Source organism: Alternaria metachromatica (genome assembly GCF_023757995.1).
Source record: "Alternaria metachromatica strain BMP 0045 chromosome Unknown scaffold_27, whole genome shotgun sequence".
Taxonomy (NCBI): domain Eukaryota; kingdom Fungi; phylum Ascomycota; class Dothideomycetes; order Pleosporales; family Pleosporaceae; genus Alternaria; species Alternaria metachromatica.
Window position 1 is genome coordinate 275,207 of NW_026055518.1, and position 19,390 is coordinate 294,596.

The 19,390-nt window shown below is 52.1% G+C and overlaps 5 protein-coding genes across 5 annotated transcripts; 2 read left to right on the top strand and 3 right to left on the bottom strand.

Annotated features, from left to right (window-relative positions):
- Nucleotides 1-175: 175 nt before the first annotated feature.
- On the bottom strand, nucleotides 176-1,417 carry J4E83_008823 (uncharacterized protein; the record flags this gene model as incomplete). Its single annotated transcript, XM_049335716.1, has 1 exon — nucleotides 176-1,417. One exon carries the CDS (start codon nucleotides 1,415-1,417, stop codon nucleotides 176-178), a length of 1,242 nt encoding a protein of 413 aa, XP_049185212.1.
- A 7,954-nt stretch (nucleotides 1,418-9,371) lies between these two features.
- On the bottom strand, nucleotides 9,372-10,694 carry J4E83_008824 (uncharacterized protein; the record flags this gene model as incomplete). Its single annotated transcript, XM_049335717.1, has 1 exon — nucleotides 9,372-10,694. One exon carries the CDS (start codon nucleotides 10,692-10,694, stop codon nucleotides 9,372-9,374), a length of 1,323 nt encoding a protein of 440 aa, XP_049185213.1.
- Nucleotides 10,695-11,334: 640 nt separating this feature from the next.
- J4E83_008825 (uncharacterized protein) lies at nucleotides 11,335-13,187 on the bottom strand (the record flags this gene model as incomplete). The annotated part of the gene is made up of 3 exons (XM_049335718.1): nucleotides 11,335-12,133; nucleotides 12,184-12,710; nucleotides 12,759-13,187. 3 exons carry the CDS (start codon nucleotides 13,185-13,187, stop codon nucleotides 11,335-11,337), a joined length of 1,755 nt encoding a protein of 584 aa, XP_049185214.1.
- An 851-nt stretch (nucleotides 13,188-14,038) lies between these two features.
- On the top strand, nucleotides 14,039-15,607 carry J4E83_008826 (uncharacterized protein; the record flags this gene model as incomplete). The annotated part of the gene is made up of 1 exon (XM_049335719.1): nucleotides 14,039-15,607. The coding sequence occupies one exon, from the start codon at nucleotides 14,039-14,041 to the stop codon at nucleotides 15,605-15,607; it is 1,569 nt and encodes a 522-aa protein (XP_049185215.1).
- A 1,631-nt stretch (nucleotides 15,608-17,238) lies between these two features.
- Nucleotides 17,239-18,822, top strand: J4E83_008827 (uncharacterized protein; the record flags this gene model as incomplete). The annotated part of the gene is made up of 2 exons (XM_049335720.1): nucleotides 17,239-17,472; nucleotides 17,533-18,822. 2 exons carry the CDS (start codon nucleotides 17,239-17,241, stop codon nucleotides 18,820-18,822), a joined length of 1,524 nt encoding a protein of 507 aa, XP_049185216.1.
- Nucleotides 18,823-19,390: the final 568 nt, after the last annotated feature.

The following is a 19,390-nucleotide window of genomic DNA, read 5'->3' on the forward strand; positions in this document are numbered from 1 at the left end:
CAACGACGGGTAGAATCAATTTCGGGATCTGTAGCGAGCTGTGAAGCACGAGCCACCAGGTCCTAGCTTTCCCAGGCACCAGTGCGGGAAGCCAATACCCTATGATCGCTTCGTAGGAGCCAGTAGATGACTATGAAAGGCGTTCGAGCGCGTATTGAAGTCGTTGGATACGGAATCAAAGCCGTTGTATCCACCCCAGAATGTTCTCACGCTCTCTCAGAAGTACACCGTCACCCGGCTGTGACACAAGAGCTTTATCGATGAAGCTCAAAGCGCGATTCGCATTCTGTGGGTTTCCTTCCAGCCTCATGAACATTGCGTACCGATAGCGCAGCTTGGCGAACTGCTGAAGCGAAGGTCTGTACTTGTAACCAGGTTTCCAGAAGCCTGGCTTCAACGACCGAGTTGCAGAGTTCAGCGCGCCATCGGCCAATAGCTCGGCGCCAAACGCGTTCTTCTGCATATTCGCGATCTGAATGTGGGCGATGTTGAGCTGCATCAAGAAATATAGCGGAGCGATTTCCTCAACAAATGCATCACCTCCCTTGCGAATCAGATTTGGCCAGGAACTGGACTCACGTAACTGTTCCAGATCGTAAACGGCGTCCTGCCAGCCAATGACGGCCTCCTCAAATTGGCGGTCTTTGAACTGTTGTGACCCTCGATCTTTCGCGGCCGCAAACTCAGCGAGAACAGCCGCCGGATTGAAACATCTGTCTTGCCCAAGACTTTGACGAACGGTAGCTGCCAGAGCACTGTCGACATGGCCACTAATTTCGACGGCCCCGTATCCAAACAAATTGGCCATGAACGGCATGAACAGCGTTTCCTGCGTCTTCTTGGTGAAGAAATCGTTGAGGTCGGGCGATAGTGTGTCACTTGACGCAACGTCTAAGACAGGCGCCATGGTGATTGAGATCTTGATCTTTTCGCTGAACCTCGGATCATGTAAGTCCCCATCGTTTAATGCCTTGCAAAACCGGTCCAGATCGCTGTAAAGAATTATCGCGGTGACAGGTTCACGTAGGCTCTCGGGTTCAACTGGGGAGCGACCGAATTGTGGTTGTTTGAAACCAATGTGCACACCAAGCACGTATCCCTTGAATCTATCAACAATGTCTCTGTCGATGGCGATCATCCGGACCGCTTGGCCTGCCATAGCAAGGCGCATGGGAAGCCCTCGCGACGATGTGACCTTTACGAAGCGATTGGTTTTGACCATGACACTATAAGCCTCGCGGTATGTTTCTTTAGATACACGCAGTATCGCGGTCTCGACCTGATGTTCTGCGAGTGTCGCGGTGAGAAAGGACGAGGGCTGTATCGTGACGGTAGTTGGTGGTGGGCTGAAGCTGCATAATGCGATACGATAGATCTTGTTGCGTATCTGCGGGAAATAGGAGTCAGCACGCATCATATTGTGGAGATTCGAAGAGTCCTACCTCTCCGGGGAGGTCGCGAAAGCGGAATGGGGTCGACGGCGTCGGGCCAGCCATCGCGGATACGGCAAGTCGGGAAATTGCCTGGTAAATTGGAAGAAAGAGAGGTTATATGGACAATGGTTTTGTCGATGGCAGCAAGATCTGCTTCAGCCTGATACTCGAATTTGGAGTTGGATGCTGAGGTGTCAGTAAAAAGACGCGGGGAAGCTTACACGCTAATTTGAGGTGTCACGCTAAACGCGAAGACATGTGACTTAGCGCGACGAGGTTTGTCAGTTACCCCTCTGTTGCGCATCCTCCTATACCTAACCAATACGTCCTCCTGAACGCAGTCTAAAGTTTGGTTTCGATACCGTTGCAAGTCGCACCACAATCGAACGTTACCGTATTTGTACGTTCAACGCCCTCCAACACAACAACAAAAGCTACTTAGCGCGGCCTCTGTGCGGTCTACGAGCTCCAGAGCGACAACGTTGCGGCTCACGTCGCTCCGCACGACCAAACGTACTGCGGCCTTTATACACTCAATCGCTATCCCCTGTGGACGCTAGAAGATAGCTCTTCCGGCCTTGCAAAACGATCGATGCCATTTAGTCCACGTTATGCGTGAGTAGACTACCTTCCACGATAAACATTGTCTTTTTCACGTGCAGCACGCTCCGCATCCTCCTCTACACTGCTGTGTCCCGTTTCATATAGCATTAGCGCTGTAGGTGCAGCCTTGAAGGTAGCACGGACAGTCGCCAGGGCCAAGACTTCGTTCTCCCCGCCGGAGTCCCTCTCTGCGCACACGAGCAGTACAGTGTTGTCTTCTGTTGATCTCTCGTCCATGATGGCAAAAAGGTCCGTAAAGATTTCCGACTCTGTATCCTCGCGAAGCTTCAAGAGCAGTTGGTGACATTCCTGGGGCGTCTTTCCAATGAATGGGGAGTTTGGGTCGCTTCCGTCTTGTCCTGGTACCCCTGATGCCTCGTCGTAATAATCGTCAACGCTGTCCACGAAAACAATTCGCCACATGTCGACCTCGTCGCGAGTTTCCTTGATGAAAAGATCTATAGTCTGCAACCCTCGCTTGAAGTCAGTGCTGAGCCGAAGCTAGGGAGAGGATACACCCCACTGACCTCTTCGGGTAGCCGGGCGGCGCAAACTACAGGGTACATTAAACCCATTTTTCGAAGTTTAGGCGGAAGGGAGATCAGAAAGATCAGGTAACGACCAGGACGAAAGAATTCAGCAAGCTCTCACGGTAGTACAGTGGTATGAACATTCGGCGTGATCGAAGGAGAACGTGTGTAACACAGCATGTGGGATTTTAGCAATGTGACGTAATTCCCCTCTTAGGTTTCTAATGTTTCCTGATGAAGGATCATTCCGCGTGCGGGGCACGCTACGGTAACTCCCCGCTAGCTTCCGGCTATCACGGCCGCCTGCTTAGGTACCCCGCCCCTCCCGCGCCGATCCTTTTCTCCCTCATCGGGCTTCCTGCACCACCAAGCTAGCGACTTTGAGCGAAAATGAGCGAAAACGGGCGAAACTGGGCGAAACTGGGCGTAATCGGGTCCAATCAGGCGTGGTTGCACGTAAGCGCTTGGAAAACATCCCTCATGCCCGCGCATCGAATCGCAAGCGTCTATTCGTTCTAGTCCTCGCAACATTTGCAGATCGTATTGACCGGTTGAGTTCATACTATACAACCCGGTTTATACTGTACCTACTATCCAGCGTTCTCCCAACTACCCGCGGACGCGTTCAACGTTTGCAAAGCTTGTGGATAGCGGTACAACGTATCTTCACAGCCTGCTCATAACTAAGATTTCTAGTCTGTAAAGCATGGCACATCAGCAAATATACTTTACCCCACATCCTTCATCTCACTTACTTCAGCCTGCATGGTTCATCTTACGTACGCCACTGTACATTCTCTATGCTAAAATGTGACATACGTTCCTCCTCCACCTTATCACTCTCGATCGGCAATGCGTTAGTAGCACATGATACATGTACATATGACAACACACGTTCCAATTCTGTTAGCTCGGGACGCCTGATAATTGACTTTGAACCCCATCATGTCACTGCTACGTATAAGAAGTGGCCTGGCTTGCTTTAAACTTTCCTTCCACTTTCTTCCGAGATCTTCATTCTACGACACCTCTTTCCACGTTCTTCATCAGCTGTGTCTGTACAGTTTCTTTTGGTCTTCCCGATTGAGACCACCCAGTATGCTCGCTCTCGCATTGATTGCTCTTGTCCCATTTGCCCTCGGCCAGCAGTATATGCTGAACCTGGATTGTTCCGAGTATCCGGGGCCTTGCAACAACGACTGCTACGCGATATATGTCGCTAACAAGCCAAGGGTATGGAAGGATCGCCTAGCTCAGGAGGATATTTGGGCGCTGACTTCTGTCCTCAGATCCTTAACTACAATGGGCCCGATGGTCAGTCTGCCGCACGTCGGAGGGCGGCTGGTTGTGTCTCCCCTACGCCATGTCGCAATGGCAAGATGGCAACGCCGGGTCCTGACGAGGACACTTGTGACGAATATCCTTACGCGTCCGTTGTCGAAGGCGGCAGTGGAGCACTTCTTCGGTGCACCGAGTCGGGGGAGAACACGGCAGAGGGTAGTCGCTTGAGTGGATTCTTCAGTTCCACCTGCGGCAACGAACCCTGCACTTTCGATCTTACGTTCGGAAATCCCGGTACAGGCAACACGTAAGATTTCGTGCTCCCCAGTCTCCTCATTTCATTTGGCTAACCAGTGCCCAGTCCATACTGTCTTGATGGAGGTGGTGCAAACGATGGGTACCAGTACGTGTACCAGGGCAATGGAAATTACAACCTTCATAGCAGAGGTAGGGGCATGCTACATCTATATTTGAGCCTGATCATTATTGACGCAGATTGCAGACTCAAACGCTACCGAGGACGACGGATGGGGGCTACACAAGGCAGACCCAGCCGACTACTTCCCTCCTCATCTCCGCCGCGAATTTCTCTTAGCAGATGGTAGCCGCACTGTACTTGCGACGCGTGATTTAACTGCCTCTTACGACGATGCGATCTTCTACTCTATGAGCAACGGCACGGTCTATCAGACTCATGCGATCAGGGAATTACTCGGGTTGGAAAAAAGTCCCCAGTTGCAAGACCCGGCCTTGAAGAACACGAAGAGAGTAGTTCCATTTGTAGCGTAAGCTCTTATGCTCTGTATACGAGCGATAGTGCTCAGTCTAGTCTATTAGAGCGACTATGTCGTACACACACTCTCTATAGTGCTTAGCCTAGTTTCTTAAAACGTTACCGCGCTACGCGCAGTTCTTCTATTCTTTATTCTATCTACCACGCCCACTCCGCCACGACAGCCTGGACTGCCAAACGCCGCATCCGTCGTAGACTTTGGCGATAAAGCTCGCAATATCTTCCGCCTACTTACGAAGCTTTGTAGAAGCCTAATTACATTCTCATTTAGCGCTGATGACGCGTGACGCTACAGACCGAAACACGGCAAGAAGCGCATCCTTCCAGGGTTGCATTTCGCTTAACAGGCAGCAATCCTCATTTACGAGTATGGCGCGTTAAAGCTCACGCGATGTCCACCTTGGAAACTCGAAATCGACTCGCAGCAATATCTTTCTTTTATTGCAACCAGGTCAAAGATGGCCAGCACCTGCCTACCCCACCTGCCGGACGAGTTGTTCATCCAAGTCCTCCAAAGCGTCGACGACCCATTCGTGCTCTGGGTTACATGCCGTCAAGTATCGCAAGCCTGGAGAAAAGAGGCCGAGCGCGTATTTCGAGCGACCTTTCTTCCCATCCTTCACATCGAGTGGACCCACATTCAATTTGGTCGGATAGAGAAAAACCTCATCGCTACCACAGACGAACATTCCATCGACCCAAAATCTTCAACGCTTTCTCTCCTTCTGCGTCCAGGCCAGCCGCGTCCGGAGGAACTGTCCACCCTATGGCAAGATACTGCCTCATGTGAGAGGTTGGAGCACGATGCCACATGGATCAAAGCGTACGGTGACGTAGCTATGTGGACAGCTGGCTATGGCTTTGAAGAACTTGTACAGGCCATCTGGTTTGACGCGCCGGATGGACGGTATACTTTCGTCGGTAGTGCGGAGACGCGTGCTTTCGACCTTAAGTTTCCTGCACAAGAGCAAGACGGGCGTTTCAGCTGCCGAGTTACATGCGACTGGAAAGCCTTGATGGATGCACTGTTCATGGAGGAGAGATATTTACGGCGGCACCAGGATTCAGGTCCATCTTTTTACGAGATTGCAGAGGAAGGCATACGCGCAAATTTGGTCAAGGCTGAGCATGGTGTCATCACCAGGACTACTACATCGGACCCAGATGCGTGGGAAAAGGCTATCTCGTGTGAGAAGGAGCGATACGAAGTGGAACTCAGGAGGCTTTTGGGGACACAATGCCACCACAATGAGGATTACAAAACCCTCTATGCTGCAGCCTTCCAGCAAAGGCTACGTCTTGCGTTTAGCAGGGAGGGTAAAGACCTTTACAATGATGTCTTTGATCACGGGTGCGACGCCAATACGCCACTGAGTTTCAACCTCGAGAAAACTGGATGTCGGTGGATGATGCAGTGTAGGCTTGATAGACTTTACGCCTTCGCCAAAGGAATTTGGGAGAGGAAATTCGGAAAATTGGCAGGGTCGAATTACCAAATCGTAGCGGGCCAAGTGTGATGCTCGTTACAGTTTGTTGTAGTCTACCAAATCAAACCAAGACAGATCATCAGTCTTGTCACACGCTCTATCGCGATTTATCGTGTGGCCTGGGGAAGACAAGTCGGCAAGAATAGTTTCTATCAAGTCGTGTAATTGGTCATCCGCAAATTCACGCCATATAGCGGCTAGCCTGTCATCGTGCAAGCGGCTCTTGATGGATGCGTCCAATCTTTCGGGTAACTCGCGAAGCAGTTGTCGAGAGGTGTTGTGCAACTCTTCGCATTGCGATAACCTATGATCGCGATCTGGATATCCCGGTACTGCGCTTTGCGTGCCGACATCCAATCACGGTTAGTAGGCCGATACAATAATTAAGTGACATGAAACTCACAAGCTCTTCTCAGCTCCTTATCATGAGCGTCTGCGAATATGAGCCGGTAGATCTCACGCCATCGCTCCTCTTCCGACTTCCCCGCTGCACCTTTCTTGGACCGCATCACTTCGAGTGTCGCATGGCTTAGAGTCGACATCTCTGGGCTTGGCTTTTCCTGAAGCTGGCATGGCTGGATATTGCGCTGATGCATGGCTAGGTCTTGTTTCCCTGTTGCGTTTCCCTGGAATTTGGCTCCGCATCGTTCACATGTATAGTATAGGTGCACACGTTCCAGATGTTGTTTGAGTCTGTGGATGCCGAGGAAGCCTGGCCCGACGCAAGAGTCGGTTTCACAGCGTTGTGGGTTGCGTACGTAGAAAGGGCAAGCGAGACCGGGGTTGGTGGTATCGCAACGACGGCGTCGGGGCTTTTTGCGGGACGGTGGGTTCGTATCGTTGGTAATGGTGTCTAATTTGGGCGGTATCTGGCAGTCGGCTTCGTTTGCGCGTTTGCGTGACGCTTTGTCTACGCTAGGAGTCTTGCTTTGAGAGCCGTAGCCGCTGTCGAGGTCTTGCTGTGTCACAGTGGTGAGTGTGGATGACGTCAAACTCGTCTTCGTTAGGGCCGAGGTTATTGATGATGACGCGCCGCATGAACTGGTCGTTTTAATTTCGGCATCGTTGCGGGAATTCGCGGTGAAAGGGTCGTCAATACCACATATTGCCGGCAAGTTGATGTGACGTCCATGAGCCAGGTCCGCTCTATCAACCCCGAGGCCAGGCACTGTCTCACCATCGATCGACATCAGCGTTCTCGTGTCATCGTGACTGTCAAACACCTGTACAGCTTCCAGCTCCTGGCAGCCATCGTAGAATGATGCAAATGACGATAAGTTCTGCTGAACCGCAGAGACCAAGTCATCCGTTGCACGTAGTTCTAGGGAGCTCTCCATCTTTGGCACATGTACACGAGTCATGTATGAAGCCTCGTAGGTCACGATATCATTCATTGCGCCGTCCGTTGCAATATCCAGGACGGAAGGGTAGTGACAGGCGTAATTGTCAAGAAAGCTGGTGGCGTCGCACATGGAGCATGCAGCCCATAGTGCAACACGGTTCTCAGCGAAGCCGCATTGACAACATGTCCACATGCGCACATGTTCGACGTGCCCGTTAGCAAGCGAGTATAGTACGCTTTCTACGCAGTGCGCGCATCGCCAGTGTGTACCTCCGGAACGGAAGAGGGTCGAGTTTGAGGGTCTGGTCTTCGAATAGTCAGGAGCTGGAGGGGCTATCGCGTCGGTAGAGCTGCGCGGGAAGTCAAATGTATCGAACAAGGTTTCCATGTTGACGATATGTTGGAGTCGCGGATATCTTAGGCCCTGAAGTCGACGAGAAGGCCACACCTGTATTGATCAGGCGAGCATTACTTCCAGAAATGTGCCGAGACGTCCAAGCACCTACCTTGAACGCGCAATGTTGCGCAAACTCTCAGCCATGGGGCTTTGCGCGCAAAATGCTTGGCCATTGACACGTTCAGCTTCCCGCATGATGTATATAAGCAGAGACGTGTACCAATCAGGAGCGGTGGTACGAACTTGCAACGGTGACACGCAGCAGTCAACCTGGTGTTTGAGGATACCCGCTGGACGATCGTTGCAGGTTCCCGAGTTCTCGTTGGAATGCGAGGGTGTTTCTAACCCTTGGAGCGGCGTGGACAGCTCGGAAGCAGTGGTGGGCGGCGCTGTTGAAGGACCACGACTGGGATCAAAGCAATCTTGTAAGCTGTCAAGACAGCGGATCTGACGCTAAGGTTTTCGAATGGTCGTCATTGCCGCTGTGCCTGGCCGGCAGAACGTCGGTGCAGGGTCCATGGTCACCCACCTTCACAGGGCCAAAGCGCAGCTTGTAGCGCTAGCAAGCGATCATGTGACCGTTAGCGCGCCAAGCCCCCAGCGCCCATATCAACCTCGCGCAGCCCGTCCCCTTCTTCCCTCCTTAGCTCTCTTTGCCTTTTGGCTTAGGTACGTCCCCCTTCCACAACCTTATGCAACGCCTTTGCTGACTCACCCGCTTCAGATCAAGTGTAGTATCTGTTCTTTTCAGTTTAATCTCTGAAACGTAAGTCTTCTCTCACCTATTACCCTTTTCGGCATCGCGCTAACATTCTCTAGGTCACTACGGTGACTTCAAGATTATTCTTATTTTTGTACTCAGGTCTTGGGTCCCTGGGCTTGCTCATACTCCGGACCACAGTGTCGCCAGTATCGCACTATCTCTGGCTGACGCGACCACTTTTTCATTGAGACTTCTGGCTTGCCAGTCGCTTGAGGAAGAAGTTTGTTTTTCCGTTCATGCAATCGACGACGTGATGACGTGCTTTGAGTGATTCATGTAGTGCTGTTGTCTGTTGGCAAGAATGTACTGACCCTACTACTATATCATCAGCATGCATCCTGCTCCTCTCGGGTCTTGTTAACAGCAAGTCGACCCGAGGCCGGACACTGACACTTCTTGGTCTCATAGTCTTGAGGATGCTCGTCTATAGGTGCTGACTTTGCGCTGCTATGCGTCACAGTGTGCCGCGCAACAAAGCTACACGAACTGCTCGCGGCAAACCGTGGCTATGCGCAACATCTTGGCAGAGAGCACTAACGCATGGGCAGCAATAATCTTATAAGTCTTGTAATTCCGCTGGCTACCACTAACACCTCTGTTCTCGCCCAAGTTGATCTTCATATGCAGGCTCTCCGATGTTGTTTTTCCTGTGCTTCGGGCTTGAGCCCAAAGTATTTTGGCAAGGACATCCAGATGTGTACATCGAGAAGTCGATGCGATGGAAACGGCGGTTTGCCAGGGTTTATTCAAAGTGGTCATCACGTGTCTCGCTAGCGATACCCTGTTTCCACAGGTGCCAACTATCGTCTCTGCATTGGTCGCCATCTGATCCCCTGGTATGACAGCTCTTCCAATCTTTAGAGACTCTTGGCCTGGGAAGGAGTAGTTGCGCTGGGGTGAACGACGGGACCGAAGGTATCCTTGTATTTGGTAGGCCAGGGTAACGACAGTCTTCCCCGAGCCACTCGTACCACCAACCTCCCTGCTCCTGAGGGAATTTGGCTGTCTTCGGATCCACGGGCGATACCGGCTCCCAGGACCAAGTTGTAGCGCGACCATAGAAGAGAGGCTGTATGCTTTTTGCCAGGGACAGTGGCATACCCATCTGGGATCCTAATACGCAGAGGTAATTCCTCATGACATGAGGAGATGCTTTCCCCATTGAGATTCTAAGGATATTCACCACGTCCAGATATACTTCAAGGACACTCTTGTCGTAGTCCACGGTAAGCTGTTCTTCCTCCTTCATGATACCCATCATACCATACACCTTGTCTCGAGGGTCTTCACATGCGTTTGCGGAGAAGCCATCAATACATTGGGGCCAGATCATTTGTCGCCTCATGGCCCGACCACGCCTTGTGTAGCGCCTTGTGTAGCTTACGAGATACATGGACGCGATAGGTATTGGAGCAGATTCTTGCAATTCCCAGACTGCGTTGAAGTATGCATCACGCAGTGTGCTCCAGTCGACGCGACGATTGCCGTTGAGATGCAACCTCACATTTCTCGCAAGCATTACTTCTTGGACTATCCATAGTCTTGTAAAGTAAACATTTCCCAGCAAGACCTTGACTGACGCACCATCAAGATCTTGGTCATTGAAACGATCAGTCTTCCACGAAGGCGCTAGGGGTACGTCGCCCAGCCAGATGATGACCGAGGCGCTGTTGCTGTATATACGTGACATCATCATGACCTGATGGTTTCGCTCACTGGTATCCGCCTGAGCGATGCAGATTTGATCGATCCATAGCCATGTATCCAGCTCTTCTCTTAGCTCCAGTAAGCATGAGTTGAGGATGTCTCGGATCTTGAGCGTTTGGTCGCCGATGAAGATGTCGTGCAGAGGTGACGGTGGGCCCCATCGGTAAGATAGCGCAATGTATTCCGGGGCCTGCTCGAGCGGAATGACTTTGGTTTCGCAATGTACGGGGCCGTTCTTGTCTTTGCGGAGTCTTAGTAGGCGTATTTCGTCTAGGGAGCGAGAGAGCGGCTGGTGCTCGTAGATTGCAGGCTTCTTTGACGGCTGGAATAGACGCAGTAATAGTTCGCGTCCGCTCATGGTGTGTGGTAGTAAGCCTTGATCATTTGGGCATCGATCTGGTAGTGGAGAGGAAGTTTGCGTGATGTTGCTACAGTCTAGGTAGACGAGGTTTTGTTGACGTCCAAGGCTGCCGAGGTGATGTGGGCTGTGCAGGAAATAAGGGTCGTGGCGTTCTCAGCCTTGCGAACAGCTTGCATAACCATGCCGAGCGGCACCAATGCTTCCCGTCCGAGAAGACTTGGCTGTAATGGTGTGGTAGGATTCCGGAAGCTGTGAGTCGCGTGTCGACGATGCGCAGGTGGCGACCGCGGTGTCGTCGTTGTCGCGATGCTGAGAGGACAGAACGACGCGATGTGCACGAGGTAAGTCAGATCGAGGGTTCAAAAAGCATTTATAGTAACTAAACTTTCGTTCTACATAATTCTACAAGATAGGTGAGGTGGTGCCGACACGATGGTGTTGAGTTCCATCTTCCGCCGCCGGAATCTAGCGTTGAGCACAGACCCCGATCCCGCACCACCTGAGCCACCGAAACGCTGACAACAACACAAACACGAAGAGAGCGACAAAATTACCGTACAAAAGACCCAAGAACGCCTCCCAATCCCTCGTGTGCGGAACAATCTAGAAACACCGAACAACATCATGTAATGCGCAACTACCAAGGGCAGACAAACACAGGCTGTCGCGTGTAATCGCCGCACTGGTACTCGCCCTTCTCCGCGTTCACATCGTTGGGATCCTTGTCGGCCGGGTCGTTCACGCAGCCAATGACCCTCTCGCCACACCAGAGCGCTCCCGGGTCGTCGCCGTCGTTGCGGTACTCGCACACCTCTCCGTCAATCTCGAGATCGAGCTCTTTGGTGCCGCCAGGGTACGTTGTGCCAGACTCATCCCACGGTACAGTCTCAAAGGGCCGGAGGAAGTCTTCGCGGCACTCGACACCCTGCTCATAGTCGGCTTCGAGGAAGAGCCAGTCCATCGTGGGGGCGCCTGGAACATAGGCACCGAGCACTGCGAGCTGCTTGGTTGGGCCAGTCGGCTCTGGCTCTTGTTCCGGCTCTGGCTCGAAATCATCGCAGACGCCACGCCTGGCTTTCTTTGTAGGTGATTCTCGAAACTTATTGTGGAGGTCTTGGATGGCCTGATCTACGTCGCCCATGAATTTCTCCATTCCTTCAGTCTGGAGGGTATTGAGATCGCGGAATTCGAAGAGAGGCACAGAGCGCTCAGAATTGAACATCTTTTCTTGAGTTTTGCCTAGTCTTCCAATAGACCCGTCGATTTCCTTGTCGAACTCGGTGAGCTTATCGTTTTCATCTGATTCTGGGTCTAGACCATGGATCCAGTCACGGATGTTGCATTTGGTATCGCCTTGAGCAAAAGTGTAGCCGCCAAATTTGTTGTCGGTAGGCTCGGGACTTTCGGGGGTACCTCCACATACGTCTGTATCAATTCTACGTTTGGTTAGACTGGTCAAACCATCTATAGGTCAGCCATAACTTACTCGGTTCCGCCACTCTGGTAGCACGCAAGGATGTTGAACAAATCCCAAAGTTTGTCCCCCTTTGATGCCAACTTGGAGCTGACATGCGACAGCATCACGTTAAAATTCGTTCGAGGCGTGAACGATGTGAAAATCTTGGGACTTGAACCCGGTTGGAGAGGATCCTTTGCGTTTTTGGCGTACGATAAGACCAGGGTGCAAAAGGCCAGCACGTCATCCGTGGCCGCTTCCGGACCGATGCCGCCTGGGCTGGACTGGAAGTGATTCTTCGTCACGAAATCAAGCTTCTTGTTTTGGAAACGATCGAGCCCATTGAGGATATTTGGATCGCTCTCATCGAATTGTTCCTTCATCAGGCTGTACAGTGCCTCTAATGGCATCGGCGTGGTGATTTGGGGCTGGTAAGATATCTTCTCTGGTTTCCTATCTTGGCGGGTGATGATCTTCCACTGGTTGCAGTTGTTGTCGGCTACGTCGACCAGTCGTGCCTTTGAGTCAAGTTTTCCGTTCCATGGGTACCAGTCAATCTGAAGTAGTTAGCAAGATTCATCACGGGTCTGCTGGGCGGCGCCTACGAGATCCTGAGCCATAGCTGCCGCGACCTTCGCGCCGTTGGTCGCATCATCTGTGCTGCCTACTTTGACCTTGACACCATCAATGATGTACTCAGCCTGGAGTGCTCCAGGTTCGTTGACAGAGTCTGCAGTGAGCTCCCAGTTCGTGCCTGTTCGTTCGGCAATGACCTTTCTCTTTGCGGCGTTTGTATCGTCTGCGCTACATCCCGACTTTGTAAGGCGGAAGTCCGGACTCTCAAATTCGGCACCAATCCCGGCCGTCCCGTCCGTATTGACTCTGTCGGGATCGTCGGCCATCCCATCTTGGATGTCTAGCTGGCATTCCTCTAGGCGCCGTTGCAGAGGCGTGCGGATCACAGCTGCAGACGCTGTAAGGACAACTGAAGAACATAGTAGAAATCGCATCGCAGAGGATCGCTTGGCGCGCATTGCGAAGAGTAGGGAAATTGATAGCGGGTAAAGGAAGTAGAAGAATACGATGATGGAAGTGATGATGAAGCAGTGGGAAACTGGCTGTGATGACTTGTGTTGAAAAGAGAGGCAAAACATGCCCTCTTTATAGCCTTGATATAGTGGTAAGTATCAATACTGACGATCGCATTGAGCCCCCTCATGCTGAGATTGAATGCTGGAAATAGCATCTCCGAGAATGACTTCCTCATGGCTCGCATGGTGCGGGCAGACGGCCGCCCCATCTTGTTGCAATGGAGGCTTTTGCTTAGAAGAAGCTGGTGATCAAAATACGAATACGAAGGAGATATGACGAAGACAGTGGAAAGTTGTGTATTTCGGGGGCGAAGATGAAGCGATGGTGGAGAAGAGGAATCGGTTGAGGGAGAGACAAGGCCCCAGTCTGAATCACTGTAAGTCGCAAAGCAGGATTGTGAACGCCCCGTCTGAGTCAAAGGCGCTTTTTCTTCTCCGTGAAGTTGGTTTGGGGAGGAGTAGGAGTCGGTTCATAAGAAACCTGAAGCATAGGGCGAGGCCGGCTTGGCGAGGTGGTAAGCCTGGGCAGGGCCGTCCAATGGCCTCCCTTCCTTAGTCGCTAAAGTCTTCAACAGGGTCTGTCCCAGGGGCATGACGTCAGCCCGAGACAACGTCTGCTATACATATCGCGGACCCCAAATCTCTCGCCTGATACTGTGCGCCTAACTAGACTTACCCCAAGGCTATTGTAATCATACTGCGTCCCTCAAGAGTACACCTTCAATGGTCAGCTCGGGCCAAAATCAGACCCCAAGCTGAGTCAAAATCGCATTCTCCTCGTAACTAGACGTTGCATGTACCATTGTTTTCAGGGCTCTTCTTCTCACGAAGTCGTCTACAACGTCGCTATGGCTTTACTGGAATTAGCCGACGAACTCCTCGCGCTCATCGTCGACCATACGATTCCAGAGGGTTTCGAGAGCCTATGTCTGTCCTGCCGCAAGTTCCACACGCTTTGCAAGCCCTTGCTCAAGCACCACAACGAACTCCGCTCGCACTTTCGCAACTTCGATTATCTTCTCAAGGACAAATACCCTTCCCTCACCATCAGGACGCCGTTTGAACTCATAGCCCGAATCGCTGAAGAGCCAGTTGTTGCGCGCTACATCGAGCATGCAGATTTCAAGGCGGACCTTCGGCTACCGGTCGGCGGACGCCTCTGGATCATGGAAAGGGATGGCTATCGTCCTGAGACCGTTCGCGACTTATTCGCCAGTTCGAAGTACTTGTCAGGCAACGAGTGGCAGGACTACTTCGAAAAGTATGAACGAGGTCTGGAAGACAACCAATATACTCAGGCTGCCTCGTCGTTTCTTCTAACACTGCTGCCCAACGTTAAGACCGTGGTTCTTCCCTTTCGCTGGACACAAGACAAAGAAACCGATAAGCTCTTTGAAGCCATCGTCCACCATGCGCGTCAACCCAACGCCACTTCGACCAATGCCAGTCTCGCTCTAGTTACTACTCTGAAGAATGGGTTCTCATATGCAATGCGGCAAGGTCTTGTCCTGAACAAGATTACTCCGCTCCTGGCCCTTCCACGCATCCACACGTTCCACGGCCCCACCTCCATATCCGACATTGAAGCTCGCGAGCCCTCTTCTCCATGTCAACCAATCCCGCCCCCTGTGGGCGGAACACTGGAAGTAGCCTATCTGCGCGGCTGCAACCTTGATGGTCCCACTATGCAACACTTCCTGCGCTACACGCCGCGCCTGAAAACGCTCGTTTACTCCCACTCTGACAAGCAACTCAGTCGAGTTTGGGACATTTGCGACCTCGTTACGACTATCGGCAAGGAAGCTGGCAGCTATCTCGAAGAGCTGTCTATCACAAAGCGCGAATTTAGCGGCAAGATCGCGCTTGGAACAGCGACCATGCGCGACTTCCCGCGTCTGCACAAGTTAGAGATCCCTCTTGACCTTGCGACCTGCGTCATCAGATCCGCTGCCCACCTCGGAACGGATCTTGCAGATCAGTCTCATGTCAATCTCTTGATGTGTGGCCTAGTCCCCGCTTCGGTCACTCGGTTGTTCCTAACATCAGAAGAGTGGAAAAGCCATGACGATGACACCAACTCCACGGCCTTGTCAGAGACAATCGACGGGGTTCAAGTTTTTGAGGGCAGGCCGCAACAGCACAAGCAAACCCTCGAAACCATGTTTCACGGCTTTGCTGAGAAAAAGGACGAGCAGTTGCCTTGCCTCAAAGAAATACGCATGTCTTGCCATTGGTCTGCCGACGAAGCTTTGAAATCCCGATGCGAGAGCTTGCGCGCTGAGGTGGAAAGTGTGGGCGTGGAAGCTCACATTCATGCTAATCGGTGGACGCAAGCTATGGATTATGCGGGGAGATCGCCGTAGATATCGTAATGCAGGTTTCTTCATCCATAGCTCTCCATGACTTTCGGTGCCTTGCGTGTATCCCTTTGTTGATTGCCCTGCGTTCCTGTCAGCAATTACGCCCTGCAGCTATGGAACGCCGCGCCGAAGTGGCAATGAGTTCAGCAACGCTCTGAACTGGAACAAACGTATATGAGAGATGTGTAACCAGGCATGGAGTCTGAGGGGCCAAGACGCATCAGTCAGCCGGGCTTCGTAAAAACTGTTTCAAAGTAAATTCCACGGGAAAAAAACAGTAAGACGGCGAGGCGTCCATTTTCGGACACCACCCGCGGAACGTCGTTTCTTGCGAATGGCCCCAAAGTTGCCTTGAACGATACTCGATGTGACTACAGTAACAGGGCTTTTTCATGTCTCCATACCTAGCCAAAACGTAAGATGGTGGAACGGAAATACAAATCTCTCGAAGAGGAAAAAAACGTGTAATGCCGTGCCTCCCAGCTGACGTAGGTCTTGTCGCGAAGGATTGCGGCGCTTACACCTAGGTCTACGCGCGTACCTACAGACCGTGATCTTCGCCCCGTCACGTCATGCCCAGATGATCAGGGATGAAGAGACATTCAGTTTCAGCATCAGCATATACGAACATACCCGCCCGCGGGCGGCCTCTTCGCTCAGCCTTATCCGCCTCGCTACCTAGATTAGGTTGTTTTCGGAAGTGCCCGCCAACGCCTGACGCAATTAGGGTCCAAGCAGATCTCATCTACCTCAGCGGTACCTAGCCGCCGACTCAAAAGCATGATCCAGGTACCTTCGACATTGAGTCCGCATGTAAAGAAGCCCATAGTCTGCACTGATACCACATCTTGGGATGTGAATATCAGCGAGGCTGACTTTGTGAAGCTCAAGGCCAGGTTTGAACCTCAAGACCAAAATGATAAATGGCGTGTCTGGCATACAGAGGAGAGGCATAACGGTAACGTCCTCATCTACTGTGCACGGGCCGGAACGGGCAATGAACTGTACATTGTTCATGTGAAGTCAAAGAACGGTGACTGCAACATCGAACCGCTTCCGGAGTACGGCTTCAACGATATCTGGGATCATGGCGCAGTCGCACTTCCTGGGGATGAGTAAGGAAAGCGAGACTCGGATGTGTACCTTGGGAGATTAAGCAGTTGGCATGAGCATCTCACCGCATTACCGGTCGTACGAGAGACGCCCTTGGATGTGACTAACGTGGAAGATGGACCTGGCGTGCACGGCGTCTGCAGCGTGTAGCGGATCACATTGCCAGTTTGGAGTTGGTTTAGACAAGCTCTGAAGTGGGTCAAGCTCTGGAGGGGCTCGCTTGGACGAGCTTTTGCGGGGATAGCAACGGGTTAGGGCCGGTTGACCATGGAGCTCTATCAGCGATATCACGGCATAGATAAACAGATTCGGCTTGCTATAAGTTGCGATATCGCTCTTACTCATCGGTGATATCTTCGTCTTTTACTGTTTTCTTGTCCTCTTCGATATACACCGTGTTTGTGTGTTGTGAGGCTAAGTTCACGTTTACGCGTCGCGTCTCCCCGCATTAGCTCCCCGCAGTGTCAACACAGCTATACGCCGTCTTTCTTCCGACAACAACTATTGTGACGACGACCACGATGGCGTCTCTCGCTCGCACTGCTGGGCGTCTTCGAGCCCCGGCTTTTCGCACAAATGCTTGCGTAGCTTCCAGGGCACCAATTGCAACACAGAGAAGACATGCTTCTGCAGCAGCAGCCGCCGTTGCAGAGAGCGGCGAGCTTTCCTTCTTCCCAGATGAGCCTCGCCAGCCTACTGTCAAGACTCACATACCAGGTCCGGAGAGCAAGAAGGCTATCGAGAGACTAAGCAAGGTCTTTGACACCAGGAGCTTGAATATGATGGCCGATTACTCGCAAAGCTATGGCAACTAGTACGTCCTCCATACAACCAGGAAAGAATACCAATTGACATCTTCCAGCATCGCAGACCTCGACGGCAACGTCCTCCTCGACGTATACGCCCAAATCGCGTCCATCCCCGTAGGCTACAACAACCCATCCCTCCTCCTCGCCGCCACCTCCCCCGATATGGCGTCCGCCATCATCAACCGGCCGGCACTAGGAAACTTCCCGCAGCACGACTGGGCCGACATCCTCGAAACGGGCATCCTATCCGTCGCCCCCAAGGGCCTCAACCAAGTCTTCACCGCGCAAGCCGGCTCCGACGCCAACGAGCTCGCCTACAAAGCCGCCTTCATGTGGAAGCGACAACAACAACGCGGCGGCATCGACGCCGACTTCTCCGCCGAAGACATATCCTCGTCCATGAACAACAAAGCGCCCGGCGCACCCGACATGTCGATCCTCTCCTTCAAAACCGGTTTCCACGGCCGGCTCTTCGGCAGTCTATCAACCACGCGCTCCAAACCCATCCACAAGCTCGACATCCCCGCCTTCGACTGGCCGCAAGCCCCGTTCCCCGTTCTCAAATACCCCCTCCATGAGCACGAAGCCGAAAACGCAGCAGAAGAACAGCGCTGCCTCGACGAAACCGAATCCATCCTCCTAAACTACCACAACCCACCCGCGGCCGTGGTAATCGAGCCCATCCAATCCGAAGGCGGCGACAACCACGCCACGCCCTTTTTCTTCCGCGGCCTGCGCGCCCTCACAGAAAAACACAACGTCCTCCTCATCGTCGACGAAGTGCAAACGGGCGTCGGCGCGACCGGCAAGTTCTGGGCGCATGAACACTGGGGGTTGGATGCGCCGCCTGATATGGTTACTTTTAGCAAGAAAGCGCAGACGGCGGGGTATTACTTTGGTGATAATGCGCTTAGGCCGAATAAACCGTATCGCCAGTTTAATACTTGGATGGGTGATCCGGCGAGGGCTATACTCTTCCGGTCTATTATTCAGGAAATCAACAGGATGGATCTTGTGAATAGTACGGCGGTGACGGGGGATTATCTCTTTGCGGGCCTCCAGAGGTTGAGCGAGAGGTTCCCGCAGGAGATTCAGAATCTGAGGGGGAAGGGACAGGGAACGTTTATTGCGTTTGATAGTGTGAGGAGGGATGAGGTGCTCAGGAAGGCGAAGGGCGAGGGTGTCAACATCGGCGGGTCCGGGGAGAGGGCAGTTAGGTTGAGGCCGATGTTGATTTTCCAGAAGCACCACGCGGATCTTTTGCTGGAGAGGTTGGAGAAGGTTTTCCACTCTTGAGACGGTGTATAAGTCGTGGACTTATGAACCTGGTATGATGATTTGATGGGATAATGTGGAGTTCGAAGGCGTTCAAATTCCGTATCTGGTCTTTTGATAGGAAGCAATTACAATGATGCTCAATTTCTATCAGTCCTTGTTCATAAAACATCGAATTTCAGTCTGAAGGTATGATACATGCCAAATTTCGGCGCATCACAAGCTAGAAACCACCACTCATCTTCCGGCTGTACTTTCCCAAAACGCGATTACCGACACCCTCTAAACCAATTCACCCCACATCTCACACCACATACGCATACAACAAACATCGAGATCATTACTTTCAATTGCTATTCATCAATACTTTTTTTCCTCATCTCACACCCTGACCTCGTCGTGTAGCAACTCCAGTAACTCCAAACAGCCGTTATACTGCGTCCAAAGTCCAACAGCCCCGATTATGTATACAGAATCCCAATCCAGTAACAAGAAGGAAGAAGGGAGAGGAAACAAAGTCCAGTCCAACCTCATGGGGTATCAGAATTTGCTTTCAAATGAAACCCACCCGCTAAAGTAAACAAGTGCA